Below are 23627 nucleotides of genomic sequence, written 5' to 3'. Positions count from 1 at the left end.
TAATCACTTTTCCTCATGAGATAAATTCTTTTCATTGCAATTTTTGACAAGGAAATGACAACAAAAACAAAATATCTGCAAGTGTTTGAAGTCTGGATCTGTTGAGAGAGGCAAAACAGGCCGGGAAATATGGGCACAGTGCGGGAACAATGTGGGCCATGGGAAGCTGGGGCCACGCATTTTTATGAGCTCCCAGGTAACAGCTGATCCCTTGGACACAGGCAGAGCTAATCCCATGCTCTGGAACGCCATAAAGGTACCAATTCTTTAGCTCTTCACTGAGTGTGAGAAATATTCCCTCTTCCGTAGGACAGGGGAGTGAATACTCGACGTCCAAAGCAGACATACAACAGTGTCTTTACGTGCCAACATACACCAGCTTGACACATGTCTTGCAACTGCCATTATAACCACCCATCTATCTTAATCTGAGGAGCAAGTTTCAGTGAATTAGAAGGTAAGTTCACAGCTAGTCTGGCAGGTGCACACATGCTGCTGTCACAGTTGGCTCTGTTTACAAACCATCTCTTGGAGAGCACGCTCTCAGATCTTTGAGATGTCTTATTTTTAGCAGGATTGGTCTAAATGGCCGGGAAGTTCATTTTATTCTCTCTCTCTTCCTCTCCCTGAGTCTGATAGAACCACTGTAAATCCATCCGTTAACAGACATCAGAGACAGAATTCCAAATATGCAGTTTTGTGCTCGGCACGGAGAAGGTGATGAGGTAACAAGTTAAGGCACACTTATAAAGGATACGAGGGAACGCCCTCATGCAGTTCATAAATGTAGCTTGAGGGATACTGCCGGAAGGACAGACCCCTATGGCCACAATGCAAAGACCTTCACAAAAGGAAAAGATGCTCTTTGGCACATGTGATAATAATACTCATTCTGCCTAAGAGGGGCCACTGATAGCTTCTTAAGTTTAGGGATTTAATAGTTTATCCTTTGCCTGGTGAAGGTTCCCACTGAACACAGACCCAGCCAACCACTGGCCTTTAGTGTAGCATATGGTTCTAATACAGTTTATGGACATTGGGTGTATGGCAAATTTCCTTTGGACTCTCATTTCTTAAGACTCATTTCCACTGACACTCAAAGGAGGACAGATTTAATTTCTGAGAACCCCCCACTGCACATCTTTTTCTGTCCGTGCCTCCGCACTTCATTTGCATCGATTCTTTCCTTTCCACTGCTCAGCCCCATGGAGGACACTGAGATGGCAGGGCTGCCAACCTGCACACAGCCTGGGATGGGCTTTTATGCTCCTGGATGAAAGGTCGGGTGGAAAGGCCCACCACCGGCACAATGAATCTGGTCACTCAGGGACCATCCACTGGTTCAAGAATAGCTTGCAGGTGAGTGATGGACAGGGTCACCACTGCCCGACTGTATCAGGAGCTATTATGACAGCCATAAAGAGAAAGGGAAAAATTGAACAACAGAAGGATGATTCCTGAAGGGGACATGAAGAGAAGCACAAATGTCTTCATACAAGGGAGAAGCGTGAGAAGTACCAGGGGAGCCAGGCTGCTTACAGTAGTCAGGGTGGATGGCATTCTTTGCAATTGCCAAAGTTTGAATATTAATGAGGGGTCATGGCTCAACCCAAGCTCAGGGGCCATATAGAGAAACCCATGCTGTCCGTTCTCTCCCCTCAGGTGAAAGGTGACAGAGCTGGGCCAGAGAGTTTGGATAAAGAAGACACAGCTATAGCTTTCCTTGGGTTTCGAGAGAGAAATGAGATTTAGAGAACTCAGTGCTGCACATTACCTGAAATCCTTTACCCAAAACCAAGCAGTGAATTTTAGTGATTGTCTCGCAAGCCCTACAGCCTCTATTTATAAGGATCTCCAAACAAAATGGGAAAAAAAAGGGGGGAAATTACTCATAGTACTGGTAATACAATTGAATGTGTTCTCAAAGAATATAGACACATGAATTATGCATTGCTGGAGTGGTAGTTTATTTGGGGACTGGGTAGAAAAGCAACGAAGGGGAAAAGTATCAGTAATTTCCTTCTAAGGTAATGCAGGGAATTACTTATTTAAGGATAACTGCTGAGCTGTATTTGTCTTGACCAATGGCCTTATAGCTAAAGAGCTTTACTCCTGACAAGAAAAAGAAAAATCAGTGATCTTTTTATTGGAGGAAATTTTTACCAGTTGTGTTCTTTCTGTTTTGTTTTGTTTTGTTTTACTTTTGGCTGCATTGGGTCTTCGTTGCTGCGTGAGGGCTTTCTCTGGTTGCGGCGAGCGGGGGCTACTCTTCGTTGCGGTGCACGGGCTTCTCATTGAGGTGGCCGAGCACGGGCTTTAGGCGCGCAGGCTCAGTGGTCATGGCACACAGGCTTAGTTGCTCCGCGGCATGTGGGATCTTCCCGGACCAGGGATCGAACCTGTGTCTCCTGCATTGGCAGGCGGATTCTTAACCACGGCACCACCAGGGAAATCCCACCAGTTGTGTTTTTTTTAAGGGACAAAGTGATCTGACAGATCATACAATGAAGTTTAACATTACATGGAATGTTCTCCTATTAGGTACTACTACGTGGGAAAAACAGGATGATATCCGGACCCCAGGAAAACCTTTTAGATGTAAAAATATGTGTGTGTGTGTTTGCATATATGCCTCATTTATTTCTCATGATCAGGCATTAATCCACATGGGCACTTGTGCAGATGAATCAAGAAGTTGAATGGTTAATCACCCAATTTTTTATTAAAGCATTTAATGGGAAGATTTCAAAATCATTTACATATTTCCCTCATCTTAAAAATTATGAGAATTGATTTTCGTAGCATTTTGTGATATCGTAAAATGGCCACAGGGAGCTATTTAGAAATATAGCCCTGAGAAATACAGGGCGCTTCGCCCTCAACTGAAATGGCCCCAGACAGTCATATTTTGAGTAAGTGTCTACTTTTTGTAGTTTTTAGTCTCATCTGTTTTGGCCAGTTCCTACTTCTCAGCCATTGCCTCTACAAGCTCATTAACTTTCTAAATCATTTCTTCTAATCTCCCATGTGCTTGGAACACAGATAACTAGATTGGTGTAAACTGCAAGTAAAACAAAAGGAAGCAAGTGGTACGTGAGAGCTGGAGAAGCTTATCTGGGAATAAAATGTATTGAGTTGGAGGGTATGATTTTTTTTTCATCTGGTTTGGCTTCTCAGAGACATTTATACAAATGGTATGTTTCTCAGCTATGTTTCAGACAATTAGTAATACTAAGTTAATCATGGCCAGAGAAGTGAGGTCTCCTCATATGAATCATAAAAATAACCACTGTGATTAAGTAAAAATGCATCCCATCTATGGAACATACGTCTTCCCTTTCATCTATGAAACATGTCGCTGGAAATAAAAACGAACCAGCAACTAAAGGAAAAATAGTGGGATCGCTGTTTTGTTTTTCCGTATCACAAAAGCAGGAGGGAGGTCACACAGTACCGTTGGAGGGTATCATGCCTTTTGCTGACTCAGAGAAGAAACACATTTGCCGTTCAAAGACAAATTAAACAGGGCATGGATCATGCTACGTGGATTGTCAGACTCAGTTATCTGCCAAGACCAGGCAACATTCAGTTACCTCCAAATGCATCTAAACACAGAAAATTCTTTGGCTCTGTGTGGACAGAATGTCTTTGTCAAAATTTTCAGTTGGAACAAATATTGCAAAGCAGTCCAGATGAGATTTGTCCCAGGAGAAATTGACACAAATTCCTTTAGGACAGAGGAAACTACCTCAGCTACATTGCTGGGATTGCCAGGTGATAGGATTAAAGGAGCTAGAAAGTGGCATTGTGACCTAATATAACTCTCAGATCTACTGCACACAGAGTCCTAGAACTGTGGACCAGCAGGGTAAGAAGTCACTTAACCCATGCAGCATCATGGCATTCAGATGCTCAGGTATTTGCCTAGACCCTTCTCCAGTGGGAACAGGAGTTGAGCCCGCCCATCAGGCAGCACTGCCTAAAAGAAAAGGCAAGCTGATATCAGTGGCTCAGAGGAGAGCAGGGTGTCCCTGCTAAACATGTGCTGGCAAGACACGAGAGGATCCTGACATGAGAACATTTCTGGACAGGATCTGAGTTGGCGAGGATCCCTGGACACCTGGGAGAACTATGTCTGGAATACAGAAGCTCCAGCTTCACCTCTGAACAAATGTGATGGCACCCAGCGAAGCTAATGTCCTTAGGCCAAGAGTCCATGGAAAAACCAAGGGCATTCCTATAATAGAGGGACTTCTTTCCCTACACAAGCACCATTCAAATCAGAAATAAACTTCTCGGAAAGGACTGGGGAGAAACAGTTTAAGCCGGAGAATTACAGGGAAGTGAAAGAGATCTAATTGAATCAGGCCCAGTAGAGATGTAATTCTTGGTACCTCCAGAGAGAAGAGGAAAGAGCTAGTGAGCATTCTTCCTGTGCCTGCCTCATTCATGGAAGCAGGTAGGACCATCTGTGGAAAAGCCACATATTCAAGGTGTCGCATATGGACAAAAAGTGTGTCAGGCCTTCCAGCTGGACTGAAATATCATTCTCACAGAGAAATGTCAACAGGCCTAAAATGCTGCAAAATGGTATTCATCCAAAGGAGCCCCAAATACGTTGCCAGGGGCTCAGTGTTCCGCTCACGGCAGCATTGTATACTGGCGAGAGAACTTTCTGCTGACAGCCTTGCCCTCTTTCCTGAGGTTGACTACCTCTCCTCTTCTCTCAGCCATTCCAATGAGCAAATTGCTGTTTTTCTCAATACACAGTGTGTGGGACACCATAAATCCCAGGTTCTCTAATTTCAAATATTCTGTCCCAGTGCTCTGCTTTTGATGGACCCTATGCCTGGGCTCTTGGTTTGGAACAGAAGGTCCCATTAGCTAGGAGAGATGCTCTCCAGCAAAATTCCATGTCGAGGTGAAGGCATTTCTGAAGATGATAAGTGTACCAACCCAGAGAAGGGCAGAAATGATCTGTGAGCGATAACCAGGATAACAGGCAGGTGGGGAAAGCCCCCACTTTGCTTTCTCTATCAGAGAGCTTATCTCACTTGATTTTAAATCCCTGTCTTCATCACTAACCATGAGCTTCATGGTACCACGGACTTTGTCTACACGTAATCACTGTATCTTCAGAAAGTGGCAAGGAGATGGGCATGCTAATGGTTGACAGTAATTTTTTTTTTTAATGAAGGGATAAATACATCAGTGAGAGAATAGAGAAACTGTTAAAATCCAGAAGCGTGAAGAAATGTGAAAATACGCACAAGTTGGAGACCAGTAGCTTCAGCCGGCAAGTGGTGTCTTCCATGAGAAAACGTGACCATCCATACCACAAGTGACAGGGGATGAAAGATCAGTGTTAGTCATACCCCCTCGGTAATACATGTATTCTAAAGCACAGTCCTGAGGTTCTAAAGTTGGCATCTTAACCAGGAAAATCCACATGACGGCAGAGATAGCCGGCAACACCTTCTGTCTCCAGACCATTTGAAGGAAGGTGGGGAGTGTTGAACACACTCTAAGAATTTCTGCAAAGTTCAAAAATACTTGGCATCCATTTCTACTCATGCCTCTGGTGCCGAAATATCAGCCACCGTGGAAACTGGTCTCTGCAGTTGCTCCCCGGAGACTGGTGAGTGTGTTTCATTTGTCCCCTTCTCCTTTCAGTAAGTTGCACATTTGCTTCAATCATTTCTCTGCTGCATCTGTCTAAATTCTCTCTGTCGTGGTAAAGTCTGATCAAAATGTCCAGCCTTCACTATGACCCAGGGCTCTGGTAATGAATTAAGAGTTAACTGGAGTGCACATGAAACAGAGAGCTTGCCAGAAGATGGTTAGAGAATTTCATGACAATTAGCACTGATTTGCGCTACAAGAATACAAAAAAAAAAAAAATTGTTTCAAAGGAGAACAAAAAAAGCTTCTCACACATACATAACCCAAAAAAAGCCTTCTAGCACTGACTGAAAATGATACCATTGGATGACAGAAGAAACACACCAGATTAGCCAATTAGCATTCACCCAAGAAAAGTAAGCACTTTGGAGAGAAGGGAGAAAAGGAACCCATCAACGGTAATATCAACTTTACAATAGCCCTGACTGTTTATCTACCCAAAGGAAGTGCTACCTCCCAATTTTTTGTGTGACCCTCTTGACAATTCTGGGGGGAAAAAGTGTTAGTTCAACATTATCGCAAGCCAGAATATGACTCTATTTATGTGACAAGTTGACAACATACAATTTCATGCTTGTTGAACTGATCTGTGTTATATATTCACTGTGCATATTACGAAGGCTCCCTGTTATAAATATGAAACAGTACACACTTATTCAAAGTAACTCCAGCAGTGGCAATTTATAGCTGGGTTGTTTGTGCTCTTACGAAGCCTGCTGCCACCTTAAGGGGCTGCAGCACACAGAAACAGATGTGAAGTGTGACTCTGACCAAAATGGACCGGCGATGACCTATGTGAAAGCAGGCTATTACATTTTGGTCTGCATGGCAGCTGACACTGGTTTGTATTTAGATATGTGACTGGTGAGAACACTGTGTCCTTAAAGCTCTGTTTAAACATGGGCCAAGACATTTGTCTGCTGGACTAATTATTTTCCCACCCAGCCATGGCAAGTATCCCATTTTTTTCTTTAAAAAAAAAAAAAAGAATGCGAATGTGTATGCACACACACACAGGCACACAGTTCCACTATGCTGTGTAAAGTTACAGTCAGTTCTTTAAACCTTGGTCATGTCAGGTGAATGTTGGCGAGAGTTCTGGAACGTCTGCATAACAGAATTGTACCACGTTCTCGATCAGGTGCCTGGGAATGGGACAAGGCCACAAACCATCAAATCATAAGCTGTCCCAGACAGTGTTTTTGGTCAAATCATTTCCTCCTTTCTTTCCCCGCTTTCTTTCTTTCTCTTAGCAAGCTTCAACCAATTTGCAAGTGTTCGCTTCCACAAGGACAAATGTGGAACAGTGAAGAACAACACAATTTATCCAAATGTGGAAGGAAATGAGGGAACCAGGTGCCTTGCTAAAGCTAGATATCACAAATTTGCATAAGTAGTTTCCCAACGACAGAAGTGCTATTTGGAACAAAATAAATTGCTTGTATTGTATGCAAGGGCACAAACCTTGACCAAGTTTGTGGTTGCTTCCCCGCTCCTATGTTTCTTTAAGTACACCCTGATATTCCTGCTAAGAAGTCCAAGTTGGTGGCCCTCTGTAGGTAGATCTAAAAGGATAATAGTTTACTTATTATTTCATTTAATTATTTGTTTTTCGGTAGACCTAAAAAGCTTACTGCTTATCTAGAAGTCTTCAACATCTGTATGTGACTATTAAGAAAAATAAATAAAAAATATTTGAAACATGAATTACGTTGCTGCAGGATTTTCTAGTAATTCTTTTGTTTCCTTTTTTGTTTGTTTGTTTGCTTAAGAGTAAGTAACACCCTTAGCTCTCATTTTGAGATCTAGCAATGCAGTCACTGACCGGAATCGTGGATCTTTTTTGAAAGATTTTAATTCTAGTGTTTCGGAACTTCCACACTCTAACAAAGTTTGTTATTCAAAATCTACATCTCTTTCTACTTTTCCTGCTGGACTGAAGTGAAGGTGTTGTCGGTCTGTCTAGTAAAACCAACCCACAAGATAACATAATCACATACATTAATTTCTCAGAGACCTTGGCGGTTCTTATCTCCTTGCTTTTATGATCTCTTATGAAGAGCCAGGAATAGCAATTTGCAGGCTGTTTGTAAAGCCATCTTAGTCTGAACCTAGCCTTCCCCTCTTTTATCACACGGTGATATTCTGCAGCTAAATCCCATTCGCCACAGCAAAATTTGCTCTGAGCTCCATTTTTGAATAATTTAAGTATTCTCTGTGTGTATGGAACATATCAAACATGAAGTGTAGGGCGATTATCATTTCAATGAACTATTTATTAATAGAAGGTGGTGTGTGTGCTTTGCTTAGATTTATTGATATGCTGCCCACTGTATATTGTAGCCTGAAGCTATTTTGTTCATGGTCATCAGTGTCTCAGACAAGCAGCTCTGTGGCTTTCACGGTCCCAGTGCTTCTTTGTGCTTTGCTCAACTTTATTTTACCACTATATCACCTAGAACCTTAAACACAAGGCTTGAGTTCTGTGTTAAATCACAACTGTTTCCTATTAAGTGTTCCAAGCTCCCCATTTTTATTAACAGTTACTTTATTAAATCCTTAATAACATAGATAGAATAGTTAGTTAATTTGTGTGTTGAGCCATGGATGTTAATTTGTAAACATAATAACATACTGCAATCATTTGCATAATAGCATTTTAATCTTTTTAGTAAAAGCTGTAATTCCCTACAAAGTACACTGCAGTAGAAACTAAGTGACTATTGGTAATAGTACAAAGGCCTTAAAATTCTGATCCTATTATAGTGTTGGAACATACCCAAACTGCTTCCATAATCTCTGAAATGTTACTATTCTCTGATTTAGGTGTCTGTGTCAAGAATAAAAATGAAGTATAACTGGTAGCAATAGACTATTTCCTAAATGTAATTTAGTATTCACTAAGCACCAGCACTTTGCAAATAGCTTTGAGGCTTTCCTTCGAAGTTCATAGCTCCAGCCCTGCATATTGTGTGAGAAACACCAAGGATCTCACACTAAACTCGGTTGTGCCGAAGACTAGGCTCCAATAAATCATGCTGAGGTGGCACAGGGCAGGGCATCGGCCACCAAGAATTTGGCTGTTAGGTCTCCTCCCTCCACCCTGCCCGACCGGCCTGCTTTTACCTCCTTGAACTAACTGCTTCTGAGCAGAAGAAGTCTGGGAGAGAATGAAAAAGTGGGGGAAATAGTTAACAAAGAGACTTCTAAAAAAAAAAACAAACCAGAAAAACAACTCTAGAGGGGGCTTGAAAGAGCCCATTAACACCAATCACAAGACTGGCCAAAAAAAAAAAAAAAACCAGAAAAAAAAAGCCTACTTGTTTAAAAGTCAAGCCAAGTCATTTTACGCAAGATCTGGTAATTCATTAATCTATCCTGCTGCAAACCTTGAATGAATAACTTGCTCTAGTAATGGAGATGGGCAGGTCTACACAGCATCAGCATTTAGGATCTGAAACTATGCAAATTATTCTATCATCTTGATACAGAAAAGGCACAAAAGTATCTCCTATTATCATTTTGGAGTAAATTGAGTAATGGATAAGAGTCATTTATCTTCGTAAAAATTTGCCCTTGCCAAGAGTAAGAGTGTGTATTTCCTTGTGTATCTCTCTTCCCTTTTCCCTTGCTCTCATTCTAGCTGCTAAGCAGTACCCTGCTTTGCTTTCAAACTATACCTCAGAGCGCACAATCTTGAAACTAACCTGAGAGGTTAAAGAAGAAGAAAAAAAATGGTCCTTACAAAATTGTTTTACATCGCAGGCAATTCATTTTATAAAACACACAATAAAAGTTTTCATTGCTAAAAGAATAGGCACATAATTATCGGGACAGATAAACCTCGTTAAAAATGTGAAGTCTGGGATAGAGAACAGTGGAAGAACAATTTGGCTGTCGGTCTTTAGTGTTCATCTTTTTATCTGCTTTGTGTGTTGATCTCATTCAGAGGTGAGCCATCTGCTGGGCTGTGTTTCCACAACATTTCATATAGATAGGGGGAGGAGGACAAGCAGACACTATGTATAAGCTTACTATGCAAGCGCACATAGTTGCTATACAAAGAGACAGTTTGTCCACTGCAGCATCCTGAATCTTAATAACTTTAACCTCGACTAATATCTTTGAAGTAAATCTAAGAGGCAGTGCGCCACTTTTTCCTGATTCCTCCCCAAGTTTTCCTCCTTGTGAATGTGGGTCTCCACTTTCCTGGCTCCAAAGATATCCAGGTGGAGTAATTTTTAGTTCAGTGACCCACTGGAGAGTCCAGGAGGTAGGAAAAGCCCAAGATATGTCCATAATATGTCTCACCTCCTTCTTGGAGCGCCAAGAGTATCGAAATAGTTGGTCTCTATCCCCCAAAACACAAACTAGTACCTTCTACAATCACTGTGCCCAATTACACATATGGATTCTCACTTTCCAAACTGCAAATGGCTAAGAACTGGATTGACTTCCCTGAAAAACAGCAGCCGACCTCATCTTTTGTAACCACAACTTACACTAACAAAAGCAACCATCAGGAAAGTTAGTGGTGAAGGATGTCATTTAACCGGCATCCTTTGACTTACTATTTATTGGTAGGGATTGATGCCAATAGACATAGCCCCATGGGTCAGAGCACCTGAGCCATATTTTTCCAGTGGTCAGCATAATGGCGAGGAGGAAACAGGGTGATAAACCAGATGTTCCCAAGATAAGGCAGATGTTATCAAGACAAGAAGTCTAAACAGTCTTTAACTGAGGTGTGTAGAGAAACACACACACACACACACACACACACACGTACGTGAACACTATTCAGTCTCCCAGCTGGATAAGCCTACAGTAGAGATTGAAAATAAAGCAGCACACAGGCTGGTTCAGATTGTTGCTTCCTGATTTGTGACTCTCCAAGATGAACATCTAACTGATTTATACCCAGAATTTGAAATTTTGTGGTAGACTACAAATGCAAAGATAAGTACAACATAAATTATTAAAATACTCCATAAGTCTCCAGGAGTTTCAACATTCTTCAATGTTCTTATGTTACAGCCAATTATCTCCCCACTTAAATGGCTATTATTTTCTTACTTGAAGTTTATATTCTCCCTAAGCGTCATTACCAAGTGTGGCAAAAATCTGGTTGTGGGCCATAAATTGAATTTAAATGACAAACCTTTATTGATTGCAAATTGGAAATTCCAGAAAATCTTCAAGAAGTGATTATTGTAAATGAATTTGGTTTCTCCACTTAAAAAAGGAGAATTTATTCTCCTGATGATTAAATTAAGGGGAGGTGGTTGGACACACATTTTTTTCTCTGTTTGTTTTATTAAAATTCCAAGAGGTTTGCCATTCATAGAAAAGTCTGCCTGATCTCAGGCACAGTCAGAAGCAGGAATTCATTTCCATGGAAGGCCACAGAATTTCCTCCAAGGAGACACGTGAGAAAAAGCAGATACCACGTGAATTTGTGGATTGGGTTAAATAGGTTCTGCCCCTGATGCAGCAGGGAGATGGGAGCCCCTTTGTAATATGACTCAGTCCAAGAAAGTGCTTCAGCTCCTAAAGGTGAGCAGAAACTTAACCTGATAGATACCCATGAAGTTCCAATTCCCTTTGGAATATGTTCAAGTTATTCTGCTTTGCCACCTCCCTCCCTAACCTAACTCATATTTATCAGGACTGATGGAATTTTCCTTTGAGGTGCTTCAAATTTTGTTCCCTCCGCCATCCCCTCTGCTGTCACCTTGTCCCTTCCCTGCACCTGCATCGCATGGGGTTTGGAATGCAGCAGAGCCTGCTGTCGGATTTCCTCTACTTTCTGCTTGTCCATAGCTCTTAAAACGATCAGAACGATCACCCTTAAATACCATCTCCGTCACATTGCTCTCCTGCTAAAAATCTTCAGTGGCACCCTAATTCCTATCGTGGAAACTCTAAACACTTGCAACTGGGTCCTCAGGGTCTGGCATAATTTTGTACCCACCCTAAATCCAGACTTACCTATCTTACTCCTGTGCTCCCATTAATACATTTTTCACTGTGAGTAAACCAAGCTCTTCACCTTCATAATCCATCTATGAAAAGACTTCACTCTTATTCTCTTATTAACCTTGGTGATGTTATTCTTGCTGATTCCCTCCTTAGCTAGGATACACACACACACACACACACACACACACGTACATATATACATGTATATATGAATACACACAGTCGTGCAATATTTGCCAACTGTTAATATATATATAATATATAACCCCATGCATATAAATATACATGTGCACGTATACATGGATGTATATAGTGTTACGTTGTTCTCCAACTACTGATATATATGAACATGGACATATATATGTATATTTGTATACACAGTTTTCCATTATTTGCTAATGGTTTCTGATTTCACCCTCCCAAACTAGATTTAAAGTCCTTTAGGAAATAGATCTATTGGAGCTTTATATTTAATTTTCACACTGACTAACGCAGTTCACACCATCAATAAATATATGATGGTTAACTCATTCATGAGGTTGCAATTATTTACTGAGCACACACTTTCTCCTGCTTTCTAAGAAAACATCTAGAAAAACTTCAGTGAACAAGACAAGCTGGTTCCCTGCTCCCAAAATGTTCACAGTCTTTTGAATAGCCAAGATCTGTTGTTTTTAACTTTTTCATAAGTATATAATATATGCCCATTGTAGAGCTTCCCTGGTGGCGCAGTGGTTGAGAGCCCACCTGCCGATGCAGGGGACATGGGTTCGTGCCCTGGTCCGGGAGGATCCCACATGCCGCGGAGCGGCTGGGCCCGTGAGCCATGGCCGCGGAGCCTGTGCTCCGCAACAGGAGAGGCCACAACAGTGAGAGGCCCATGTACAGCAAAAAAAAAAAAATATATATATATATATATATATGTCCATTGTAGAAAAAGTTTAGAATACAACTGAAAGTCGAAGGAAAAAATGTAAAATCATCTATATTCCCACCATAATGATGGAATATTCTTGAAAGCTTCCATCCACCATTCCCCGGTGGCATATAGCAGGACACCTTACAGACAGATAGCAGGAAACCACCCTTTTTCTTTTACAAAAGTTCACAGTATCAGACCTTCCTGCAAGTTTCAGTAATTACCCAACGTGAATGCCGGCCACAGCTTAGAGACCTTCCCTCCCCATTAGCAAAGGCAGCCTCAGTACGTATTATGAGCAATGACCTAGAGACAGCTACATTCTCACTCTCCATGTACTAAAGAACCCTAAGTAGTTGCATTCAGAAGTTAACAGACCAACAAATGAAAGATGCCCATTCAGTGGAATCAAGGAGGCATCAAAGCAGAGGTTAAAATAAAGCAGAGACAAGGCGGCCCACAATGTCCCAAAAGAGCCAATGTGCTATTTAACCTAACCCATGCCACCCATCTTTACACACTGCCATGCTTTAAAAGTACTCCTTTATTCTCCTCCTTCAAACAATGCACAAAGCAACAGAGAGAAGGAAGTTGTGTTGCAATATTCTGAAACATAAATCTTGCTACCAGCCCGTCCAGGGACAGCATCCTGTTTTCCCGACACATGGATAAGATAAAACTGGGTGCTGCACCTATAGGCCTTGTGTCCTGTGTTGCTAAGTGGCTTCTGAATCACACGTGGTCACCTGCATTTACACATCCAAACATAGGTTGTGCAAGCAGATATCGCTGTTTGTGTGCCCAGTTACTCAACCAACATGCACAATTACGTGTCAGCTCACACTCTGCCCCCACTCGGGAATTCACTGTTTCCCAAATTGGGACGTTCAATGCCATTCTTTTTTCTTCTTCTTCTTCTTAAGTTATTCAATACATAAAAATCAAACTAAGATTCAAATTATGGAAGAGGTCAAAGGAAGAAATTTCTATTTATTCCCAACGTTTAAACATCCTGCAATACCAAATGTAACTCCAAATACCCGCTTTCTTCCCTCTTTGATGAGAATTCAGAAATCCTGTGGCCAGTTTCCAGCGGTGTCATCAATGTGATACTTGAGTCAGGGAAAAGTGTTGAACTGCTCGGTGCCTTATTTTATTCTGGGAATCCGAGGTAGATAATGCTTGTTATTGGCAGATCAGAGGTGGCAGAGACCGTGACTGTTGGGCTTGCTCAAGTACAAGGCCTTCACAAATGTGATGAGGCAGGGTTTTGAGAACTGGAGGAGAACAACGGAGCACAGGTGAAAGTCCACTGTGAGAGGTTTAAAGTCACAGGCGCTGGGAATCGCCTTTGGGGTAATGCAGCTTTGGTAGAAGCAATGTGCAAAGCTGTAGCCATTCAAGGGTTATTTTGTTGCCTATGGAGCTTCTTCACAGGGGAAGACACAATTTTAGAATTCCACCTATGCTCAAAACACACTTTTTTTTTTCGTTATAGAAAAGATGTCTGAGTTTAACGCTAGAGGGCAAAGAGTAGAGGCATCTTTTCTGTATGCAAATGCTGAGGAAGCTGCTGCTGTGTGTAATAGTATTGCCATATTTGGCCTTACCCTTGGTATCGACAAAGGAGAATGAGTTTTGTGACATCAGAGAAAACTGTTATGGGTACTTACAGATAGTCACTTTTGCTGTCTGCCACTAAGAGAATTCCTGACATATCAGTCCTGGGGCCCTGGGCATCTTGATAATTTTATATGGCTTCTAAGTCTTCATATCCTGTATCTTAACTCTATTTTCTCTCTCGGAAATCTGACGGATTCATCTTTAGTGTTTTCTAAAAACTGCAGCGACTTTTTTTTTTAAACAGGGTTTCTTCACCTCAGCACTATGGTCACTTGAGGCCAAATAATTCTTTGCTGTGGGGAGCTGTCCTGTGCATTACAGGATGTTAAGCAGCATCTCTGGTCTCTACCTACTAAATACCAGCTGTATCTCTCTGCCTCCTGTCCTAAAAATCAAACATCCCTCCAAACAATGCGAAATATCCCCAGGCAGGCAAAATTGCCTTCAGTTGAGAACCACTGGTTTAAAATGAACTGATGAGAGATTAAATGAAATAAACCTTGTGTTTAGAGTGTTGAGAACAATTCCACCAGTAGTAGAAAGTTATATAGGAAAACAAAAGGGGTGTCTTTGTGTAGGTTAAGCATCTATAGATATATAACTAGTTGCCAAACCAAGTGTCCCGGAAGTGTAAATGAGAAGTACCTTATGTAGGTGCCACGACATGAAATACAGGGACACCAGCCATGAAAAAAAGGTGTATTTTTTGCAACCAGCCCACAAGGGAGGCCTTGACTACCACGCCATCACCCCAACCACCTTTTAGTTTTTCCCTAACCATCTTCTACAAAATGCATGGCATTCACCCAATATGAAATAGTCGATTTTTAGATAAGAGGTCTATGGAGATGGACATTTTTAAAAGTACTGTTTACTTAATGCAGCATGACTTAAAATGGGCCTGTAACCTGACAAGTGTACTGAATGAGGAATGTTCAATTTACCAGTTCGAACCAGCCAAGTCCTCACATGAACTTTCTGAGACCCGGCTGAGAAGCCTGGGAAAGTATAACTAACCACAAACCCTCAGTGTTTCCTCCACCTGATTCCTTCTCCCCAGCCTTCACTCCATAACCTTAAGCACTCTTCTAAGACTCACTTAATGCTCCAGACATATTATAAAACCTTAACGGTCAACAGAATCTACAGCCACCTCAGCTCACCAGCTATATACCTGCTTCCATGTCAACCAACACTGAAAGGAAAGATTCTGTTCTATTTTTAAATATATTGAGCAAAGAAGCAGCTTGGTATGTAAAGGATGGCTGTCACCCAAATTCACTGTTATTCTATTTTTAATCAAGGATAATAGACTTTGAAGTCAGATGCATCTGGGGTTCAAATCCCACGTCTTTGTCGACTGTGTGATTTTGGGAAAATCACTTAGCCTCTCTGAAACTCACTGTCTGCATATGTAAAATGGGAATGATAATAATAGCACCTAAACAATAGGCTGTTTTGAGGGATGAGTGAGATGACATACATAAAGCAAAAGTGTGCCAAAATGTTGGCCATTTTGTTATTACTATTACTCTTAAGAACATATCATATTCATCATTCACTCACTATTGACGAAGCACTTATTCAACACCTTCTGTGTGCTGGAAAAACTCAGTAAATATTGTAAAATGGGTTTTCTTAATGACTCAATAAACATTTATTCAGTGCCTTTTATGTGCTGGGTGCTGGAAAAACTCAATAAATATTGTAAAATTGGCTTTCTTAATGACTTGAGATTTCAACCAAACAACACTGAAGTACAAGAAATGTCTCTGCTGGTGGATAAAAAATACATTTAAAGGGCTTTGTATGGAGGCTGGCACATGGTAGATAGAAAATGTTACATGATACTGGTGGTGCTGGTGGTAGCGATATTGAAAACTAGTTGATTTGATAATCGTTACTCAATTCACTTGCCAGAGTTTGTCCCTCTAAGAAACCATTTATTTTCAAGTAAATGAGTACTGATCTTGTAAGAAAAAACTTCTTTTCTCAAAGTAACTGTTTAATAGGTGCAGATTAACATTCTTTATTACAGGGTAGGCTTATAATAGAGTCTAGAGTCTGGGAGGTAATTCTCACTACTGAAAAGTAAATTAATTTTGACTAATTTATAAGTAAATATCAGAGTAGTTGGGCTTAGAAGTTCCCATAATATAAAGAAATCAGAGGTACAATTATAAATATGACAATGACAGTAAAAAAAAAAACAACTGCTCACCTACTTTGTAAAATAATTAAGGGTAGACCTCACCCCTTGGTTAAAAAGAAATGTGTTCTTTTACATTAGTTTACAGTAGGCACCATTTTCTGTGGGAAATAGACAGGAATAAACAGGTGTAGACGTTTGTTCTTCTTTGTCATTTATTCTTTCACAATCCCTTAGTATTTCAACAGAGTTTGATGCACTCTGTTGTGGGTCCTTAGGGCCTTAATTCTCAAAAAAAAAAAAAAAAAAAAATTGTTTTCCAAAATCGTTTTTCCACAAAATAGGAAGTGCCTAAGTATGATAAAAAGTCTTTTGGTGACAGCAAAGTAAGAACTCATTATGCGTTCAGGCCAATAATATGTTAGTGTGGCATAAGCCAAGTTCAATGAGAAATTAATTTTCACCAAGGGGTGTCCTTACCTCAAATATGTTTGAAGGCTCATTGTTGTACTGATTGGATATTATTTCTGACTGGTCACTGCACCACTTGAGTCCACCCAGAAAGCTGTCTGTATCCAAGTCGTTCACGTCTAGTTCAGAAAGGTCAAGTTCAGGAAGATCTGGGCAAAGAGGCTGGTCTTCACCAACCAGAGCAGCACACTGCAGGGGGCAGGGGAGGAAAGGAAAAAGCTTTCATTAACTGCAGGAATTTATTAAACTGCAATAGCATGTGATAGGAATTAAGCCTGGTTAATTCTACGACACCACCAAAGCTGGTTTCCAGGGTTTTAGTCCCCAGAATAAACATCCTAAATTTTTTAACTCACTTTGCTCCCAAAGGATACTTTGCCAGAACCATTCCATCCCAAATTCTACCTCCAAATCCATAGTAAATGCCATGTTTCCATGAAGCCTTCTCTGATTCGTCCAGTTAGAAATCAACTTAGATTTGTTGGTACCTCTTTGACAGTTATCACTGACCAAGTTTCAAATTGTTTTCTGGTTAACTATATGCAAAATTTCACTCTACTCTTAGAGTATAAGCCCTTTGAGGGAAGGATACAAATTTGATTTCACTTTGGAATTGCATCATAAGTACAAGAGACAAAATAAACGATTACTAAATGGGAGAAAAAAACCATAAGAACTATATCAGGAAAACTTTCTCCATTTACTCTCTCTTTAACCATTATAATCCATATAATTCATTTAGCAACTAATGATGCAACGTCCTTTAACGTGTCTATGGTTCTCTTGAATTGTTATTTAAATGTTTTACTTGACTTTCCATGAGCTTCTGAACTTCTCAAACAGGTCAAAAATAAATCCATTGAGATGAAGGACAAAAATCATATTTTTTATGATCTTTGTTATCTTTCACTATGTGTAACTTGCAAGTCTTGTGTGTTGGTGTGTGTGCGTCTGTGTATATGTGTATATCGTTGGGATCACCTGAAGTCTGAAAAGAAAACCCAGTCTAGCACACCACAACTATGTTTTTGTTCATCATTTATATATTCCTAAACTATGCTCTAAGTGAATTCAAAAGAATAATTTTTTATTTGGAGTTTTAAAAATGGTTTCAATATATTGAGAGGCTTAAAATACCCTCTACCGTGACTGGGCTGCTTGTCACCTCCTTGCATAGAGTAAGTGGTCTGTTAACTCTCCTGCACTGTGGGTTTTTGAGGAAAGTGGACCTACTTCCTAAGGTGGGCTTCTAACCTCGAATTGGCTATCGGACTGCTGATTCATCACTGCCAGTTGTGAAGAACCCTGCAGAAAGTTCCTTTTGAAGGGATCTGGTGATGCCAGAGCCATAAGGACTTTTATCTATCTGCAAGCCGAGGGGTCTCAACTGAAAGGCACAATCTCTGAGGTGGCACCCTCACGGCCCTCCCTTCCAAGGCCAGGAGAGATGCTGGGGAGTTCTTCCCATCCAGGCAGCAGCTGGGCATGAAGCTAAAGATACTGCTTGACATTTAGATTTTGAATAAAATAAGTTCTACGCAGATTTTTTTTCTCAAGCACCCCTGTCATCCCTGGCAGGCTACGTTACACGGGTCATGTGCAGCCGCATAATCGTAAGCGCCACGCTGAGCAGTAGGTACTGGGTAATGGAGTCAGCAGTTGGTAAGGGGAGGCTGGGAGAAGCCTGAAAATTCCTGCACTTCCTCCCTAAGACCATTGGGCCCCACTGAGATCCCAAATTGCAGTCACAAAGGTAATGCCAAGAAAGGGCAACCCCCTTCATCTCAACTCTTTCCTTATCATTTTATTGGTCTTTCTCTTTTATTATTGGAGTTAGCCCAAAGTTACAGATCCGTATACTTGACTAGATTGATAAGTAAGCGGAGGCTGGGCTGAAGAAAAGAATTTGTTCTGGGACAGTGTTTGGATTTTGTTAGAGGCACAACACTTCCCAGTCTCCACACTTGCCCACTGCTTGTCCTCCAAACACAAACACACCCCCCAACACACACACACAGTTAACTCTTCCACAACACGACCAGTTCAGAGACAAGGGGAGAACTTTTTCACTGGTGCAAAACCCACTAGGATTAGGGGAGAGTCCTTACAATAAAAAGCATAAACAATAAAAATGACAACAAAAAAGAAAAATAAGTTAGACAACGTAGGATCTCTACATCTGGCTTAAATTCCTTTTGTGGAGAGCATACTCTAGAACCCGTGTTTGGGAATGCTGATACCAAGTGGTGGACAACTTCTTGCTGTCTCCCTCTTTCACAGCCCTCTCGAGGCATGACTTCTTCAAAACCCTTTAACCTTTCAGAAATATGTATTTTTCAGTAACGTTTGAAAACCATTAAAAAGATCAGATCGATTTTTTTGTATTTTACTCTGCTGTAATTCACATATTTCTTTCCTTTCCTCTCTCTGTCTGCCTCTCTCATTTTTGCTTTTCTGTTATCTTTGAAAAATGTGCATGTGCTCTTGCCAATGCTGACGTGCTAATAAAATCAGGGCTTCTGAACGTGGCATTATCCTGATAATCTAAAACACATTAGTGGTAGCAAGTGTTCCTGTTATTAATTTATATTTGGCCTTTGGAAGATGCCAGACTTAACAGTCCGAGCCCTGTAACTGTCCTCATCTGACACTCTGATATTTACTGCTTCCCTATACATCTGTAACAGGTGTGCTTTATTGCAATTACAGAGACACATTCTACTGCCTCTTTGCAACTATGACAGCTATTTCACAACCATATCCTTAATTTTATAATAAGATTTAAGAGGATAAAGCAGTCACTAAACACAAAAGGTTAATTATTGTACGTTATTTCACCCCCAACAGACTTTTTTCTTAAAGAGCAGACAATAAATTAGCTTAACTGCACTGATGATAATGAAACATTATAATTAAGTATAATTCTCCATTAACCTTTTGGAGGTTTTTGTGCCATCGATGGTAAATTTTAAAGAGAGAGAGAGCAGAAAGAGTGGACTTGGCCACATTAATTACATTAATGAAAAAAGAATCTTACTTCTTAAAAAAAAAAAATGAGGACAGGGGATAAGGGGCAGGGCAGGGGTCAGGAAAGAATGACAGTCTTAGTACAGTTTATGTCATCGGAACTGTCTCTATCAATCTTGGTAAGCTTATTGGATATCACCTTCATTAAACTGTGAAACACGGGCCACTCTGAGTAGCTATAGTGATAGAGGCCTTTATTAACCAATGTACTGTCCCGTCATTATGTGCAAAAGGGCATAATACGTTTTAGGATGACAGCAAACATTAATGATTCAAAAAATGAAAGCGACCTACACTACCTGCTGCTCGTAATATCTGAGCCTGGCGGAGGTGATTCCCAGGGCTGCCACCACCAAGGCTGGGCTGCTAGCAGCCTGCTGCCTCCAGCGCAATAGAGAAGCGACTGGCCCGTCTCAGCTGACCGACAACTCAATCCACGGCTGGACAATTCGCCCGAGACCTCACCTCCTTAAGAACAAAATTAAAAAGCCACTGTTCTAAACGGTTCTGACACTGATCTGAAAATGACTGCAGGAATGTCAATGAGGAAAATAAATCTTCCCTATTTCCATATGATCTAGTTCTTCAGTCAACTCCTAGCAGCATCAGGAAGAATACAGGATGGAAAAATGAAACTGCAGCAGCTGAGACCCACAGTACCAGCCAGACAACCGCCCGCAGGATACTCCAGCTACTCAAAGACAATTAGGACTTTGAAGCCACTTAGAACCCTGACTCGTAAGAGCTGCAGGACATATGAATTATCCATAACTCTTGCACCTTACCAAGAAATCACAACAGGATAAGAACAGTTACAATCCGCAAATATGCATCTGCCAAGGCAAGAGAGGACAAACGGAGCCAGCATTTGCAAGCCCAGCGAAGAGTTAAGAATCCAGGGCATGCCTCACTAGAGAGGAAAAATGCATTCGCAGACGGCCTTGGCCAAATTATTTTCACTTTAGATGTGTATCGCAGCACCACATGGACATCTTATTTAATCAAATCACGTGTAGCCCTTGATCCTCCCCTTACCCTACGTGCCCCCAGCTTCCCAGAGGAAGCTCTCCCAGCCCTTTGCCAGATTCATTGTTAGCTGCTCAGATCCTCCCTGCAATTCAATTCGGGTCCATCTCACCAGAGTCCACAGAAAGTTTTGCTTGTTTCCCAAGTTGGCCAAACTTCCCGAGAACATTCCATTGTGTTGAATGCGAACATGCCGCGGTCCTCCGTCCCCCCTGCTAGTCACTCTAGACTCCAGAGATTACGAGGAAACCGGCTCGCTTTTTTCCCCCCTGTATGAATTGTAGCCAGCAGAGACTGTGGAATTGATGTATTACCATCTATTTTTACACAAGCAGCGAGCAGCTCCACACACAGTCCTGCATAAACTCTATTCTCTCTCTCCGGCTTCAGGCAGCTCTCCGTGGTACAGAGAGATTTAACCATTGGCTTCCCTGCCACTGACGCTGATGGAAAACCTTGCACTGTAAGGCATTTTTTTGTTTTCTTTGCTGGCCAAAGCTTTCAACCACATAGAGGAGTTTTAAAGGAATCCGCTTTGTTGTTTTGTGTTCTGTGGGAAAAGCAATCTAAAATAGCCCAGCAGGATTATTTAGCATTCTGTGAGTTCTCTGATGAACACAGAGAGAAGAAGAAAAAAATCCAGACTAGAGTCAAAACTGACTAGATTTGAGCCCATCTATTTTAATATTTTTATCTTCATCTTATTATAAATAGAAATGGCATTTTTCCAACCAGGCCACTAAACACCACTGGAAAGACTTCAGCTTCTGATTCATATCAATATCTTAGGGCATAAATATTGCATATGAGTAGAAACAGAGCCAAAGGCACATGGAAAGAGTTTCTAACTGCAACAGATCCTGATGACAGCAGCTGAGCTTTGATTTGTTCACGGTATCTCAGAGCCACCTTAAAATAGCAAACTTATTGGAGTTAAGATAAGATTGAGATTCCCTTCCCAAAGCTCCTGCCCGGGCTACTTTGCTGCCTCCTCTCCTCGCCCAAGCCCAAGCCCTTCCCCCTCTTACAGGAATAATTGCATTGCGAGGGAAGCTTCCGTCCTGGCTGCAGTGCTGAGCCCAGCCCCACCTCACCTCGATGTCACTCCATACAGAGTCCTGGTTGCACATGTCCCACGCCATCCAGCTCCTGAATGACGCCAGTCAAGCTGTTTCAACTCCAATCCACAGTGACACAGAGCACACACTCATGCAGGCAACCAGCCCCTTACTGAGAGTGAACTGAAGGCACCTGTCTTACTACAGTCCCCAGTCACATGACAAAGCTATTAAAAAGTAGGCTGGGCTGTCACTCACCCAGCCTCCCTTCTCCTGTGCTGCTAGCTGCTCAAACTCGTGACGTCACTCAAAGGCAGCCCTCTGCCTCAGTGAAGTAACGCTTAAAAAAAAAAAAAAAAAAAAACGCAAAGAAAGAAAGAAAGGAAACACTTGGACTTTTGGAGCATCATGCTGTGACTAAAGCCAGCTTTGAATGCCACCAACTCTAAATGGAGCCCTGGCCATATAATAACTAAAATCCCCTGCAATCTTTTTTTAATTTATTTTCCTTCCAAAACCAGCAAGTAGCAAAGCTCTCTGTTTCATGACAGAGTAACTACATTCTTAGCTAAAATGTGGACTCCCTCAGGACTCAGATTTGAAGACATCCAAGTGGACTTGGTTTGGGACTAAAGCAAGATCTTATCACGTGATGGATTTTTATGAGACATTTTCTAATTGGGGAAGTGTTTGAAAACAGAGAATGGGGCATGCTTTCTTTCTTTCTTTTTTTTTCTTGCTTATTTAATCAACAAAACAGCCTGTATTTGTTAAGGTATAAACAAACTCCTCCACCCAGAAATCTGCTGTCCCTGTGGCAGTAGGGAATATACCAGCTGCCGAGAAGTGTTACTGCAGTTTACTTTGCTCCATATAAGGAGAACAAGCAACAAAATACCACCCTTTCAGGGTCCTTCTAATTATTTCCATTTCTTTCATAGGCTCTCAGAAAACAAGTGTTAGTAAAGACAGTCGCTGCCGCTTTGCCCAGATCAGCTTAGTTTCCCGGCTACCTTTTTTTTTTTTTTTTCATACATGTAGCATTTCCTCTGCAACTGCCTTAGGGTGCCTTTTTGAATAAACACTGGATTCCAACCCTAGTACCCTGGGTTGTGCAGTTTGCCTTTGAGAGCAAGAATGTCCATGGAGTAAGGGAAAAATACCGACATGCTATTAGCAGAAATATTCATTTCTTGAGCTTTTTCGTTTTTTGAATTTTTCAGCTTCTAGCCTGAGACAATGAGAGCTAATGCAGGTTCAACTGTTTTATGATGACACTACATATTGAATCCATAACAAACTCAAGGTACTAGACAACGCCAGAAAACACTACCCATAACACCACAGAGGTCGGATTTAACCCTTCCAAGTTCCAGAGTGATGTTCACGTGGACATATATTTGTGAATATACATGTTTTAATAAAATTTTAAACCCTGTATATTTTAAAAATCAACTCAGTCTTTTACTTGATAATTACTCATCTGAAAAAACAAATTCCCCAGGTATCTAAAAATGATTCTAAAGCACTATTCATTTAATCCCCTATTCTACTAAGTTTAATGTAATGAATTCGCTATTGTCCATTCCTTTATCAGGAAAAAAATGGTGATTTGCTCTAAATGTAAAGTTGCTCAAATATTAAAGTGCAAGAAAAAACAAACCAAAAAACATCAGACTGTTTCTTCTTT

General features: G+C 41.1%; 1 protein-coding gene across 20 annotated transcripts in view; it reads right to left on the bottom strand.

The window, feature by feature from the left end:
* Positions 1-23627, bottom strand: part of PPARGC1A (PPARG coactivator 1 alpha) — a 672898-nt gene that overhangs the window by 77118 nt on the left and 572153 nt on the right. For 12 of the 20 annotated variants that reach the window (XR_010841088.1, XR_010841090.1, XR_010841091.1 and 9 more), the window contains one exon: positions 16836-17015. Coding sequence is in view for 6 of the 20 variants with exons in the window: in XM_067036339.1 (XP_066892440.1) it covers positions 16836-17015 (180 nt within the window). In the remaining 14 variants the exon portion in view is untranslated. The other 8 variants (XR_010841095.1, XR_010841093.1, XM_067036345.1 and 5 more) reach the window with 6 other exon arrangements.

Source organism: Kogia breviceps, chromosome 6 (genome assembly GCF_026419965.1).
Source record: "Kogia breviceps isolate mKogBre1 chromosome 6, mKogBre1 haplotype 1, whole genome shotgun sequence".
Lineage (NCBI taxonomy): Eukaryota > Metazoa > Chordata > Mammalia > Artiodactyla > Physeteridae > Kogia > Kogia breviceps.
This window is presented reverse-complemented; position numbering and strand designations above follow the sequence as displayed.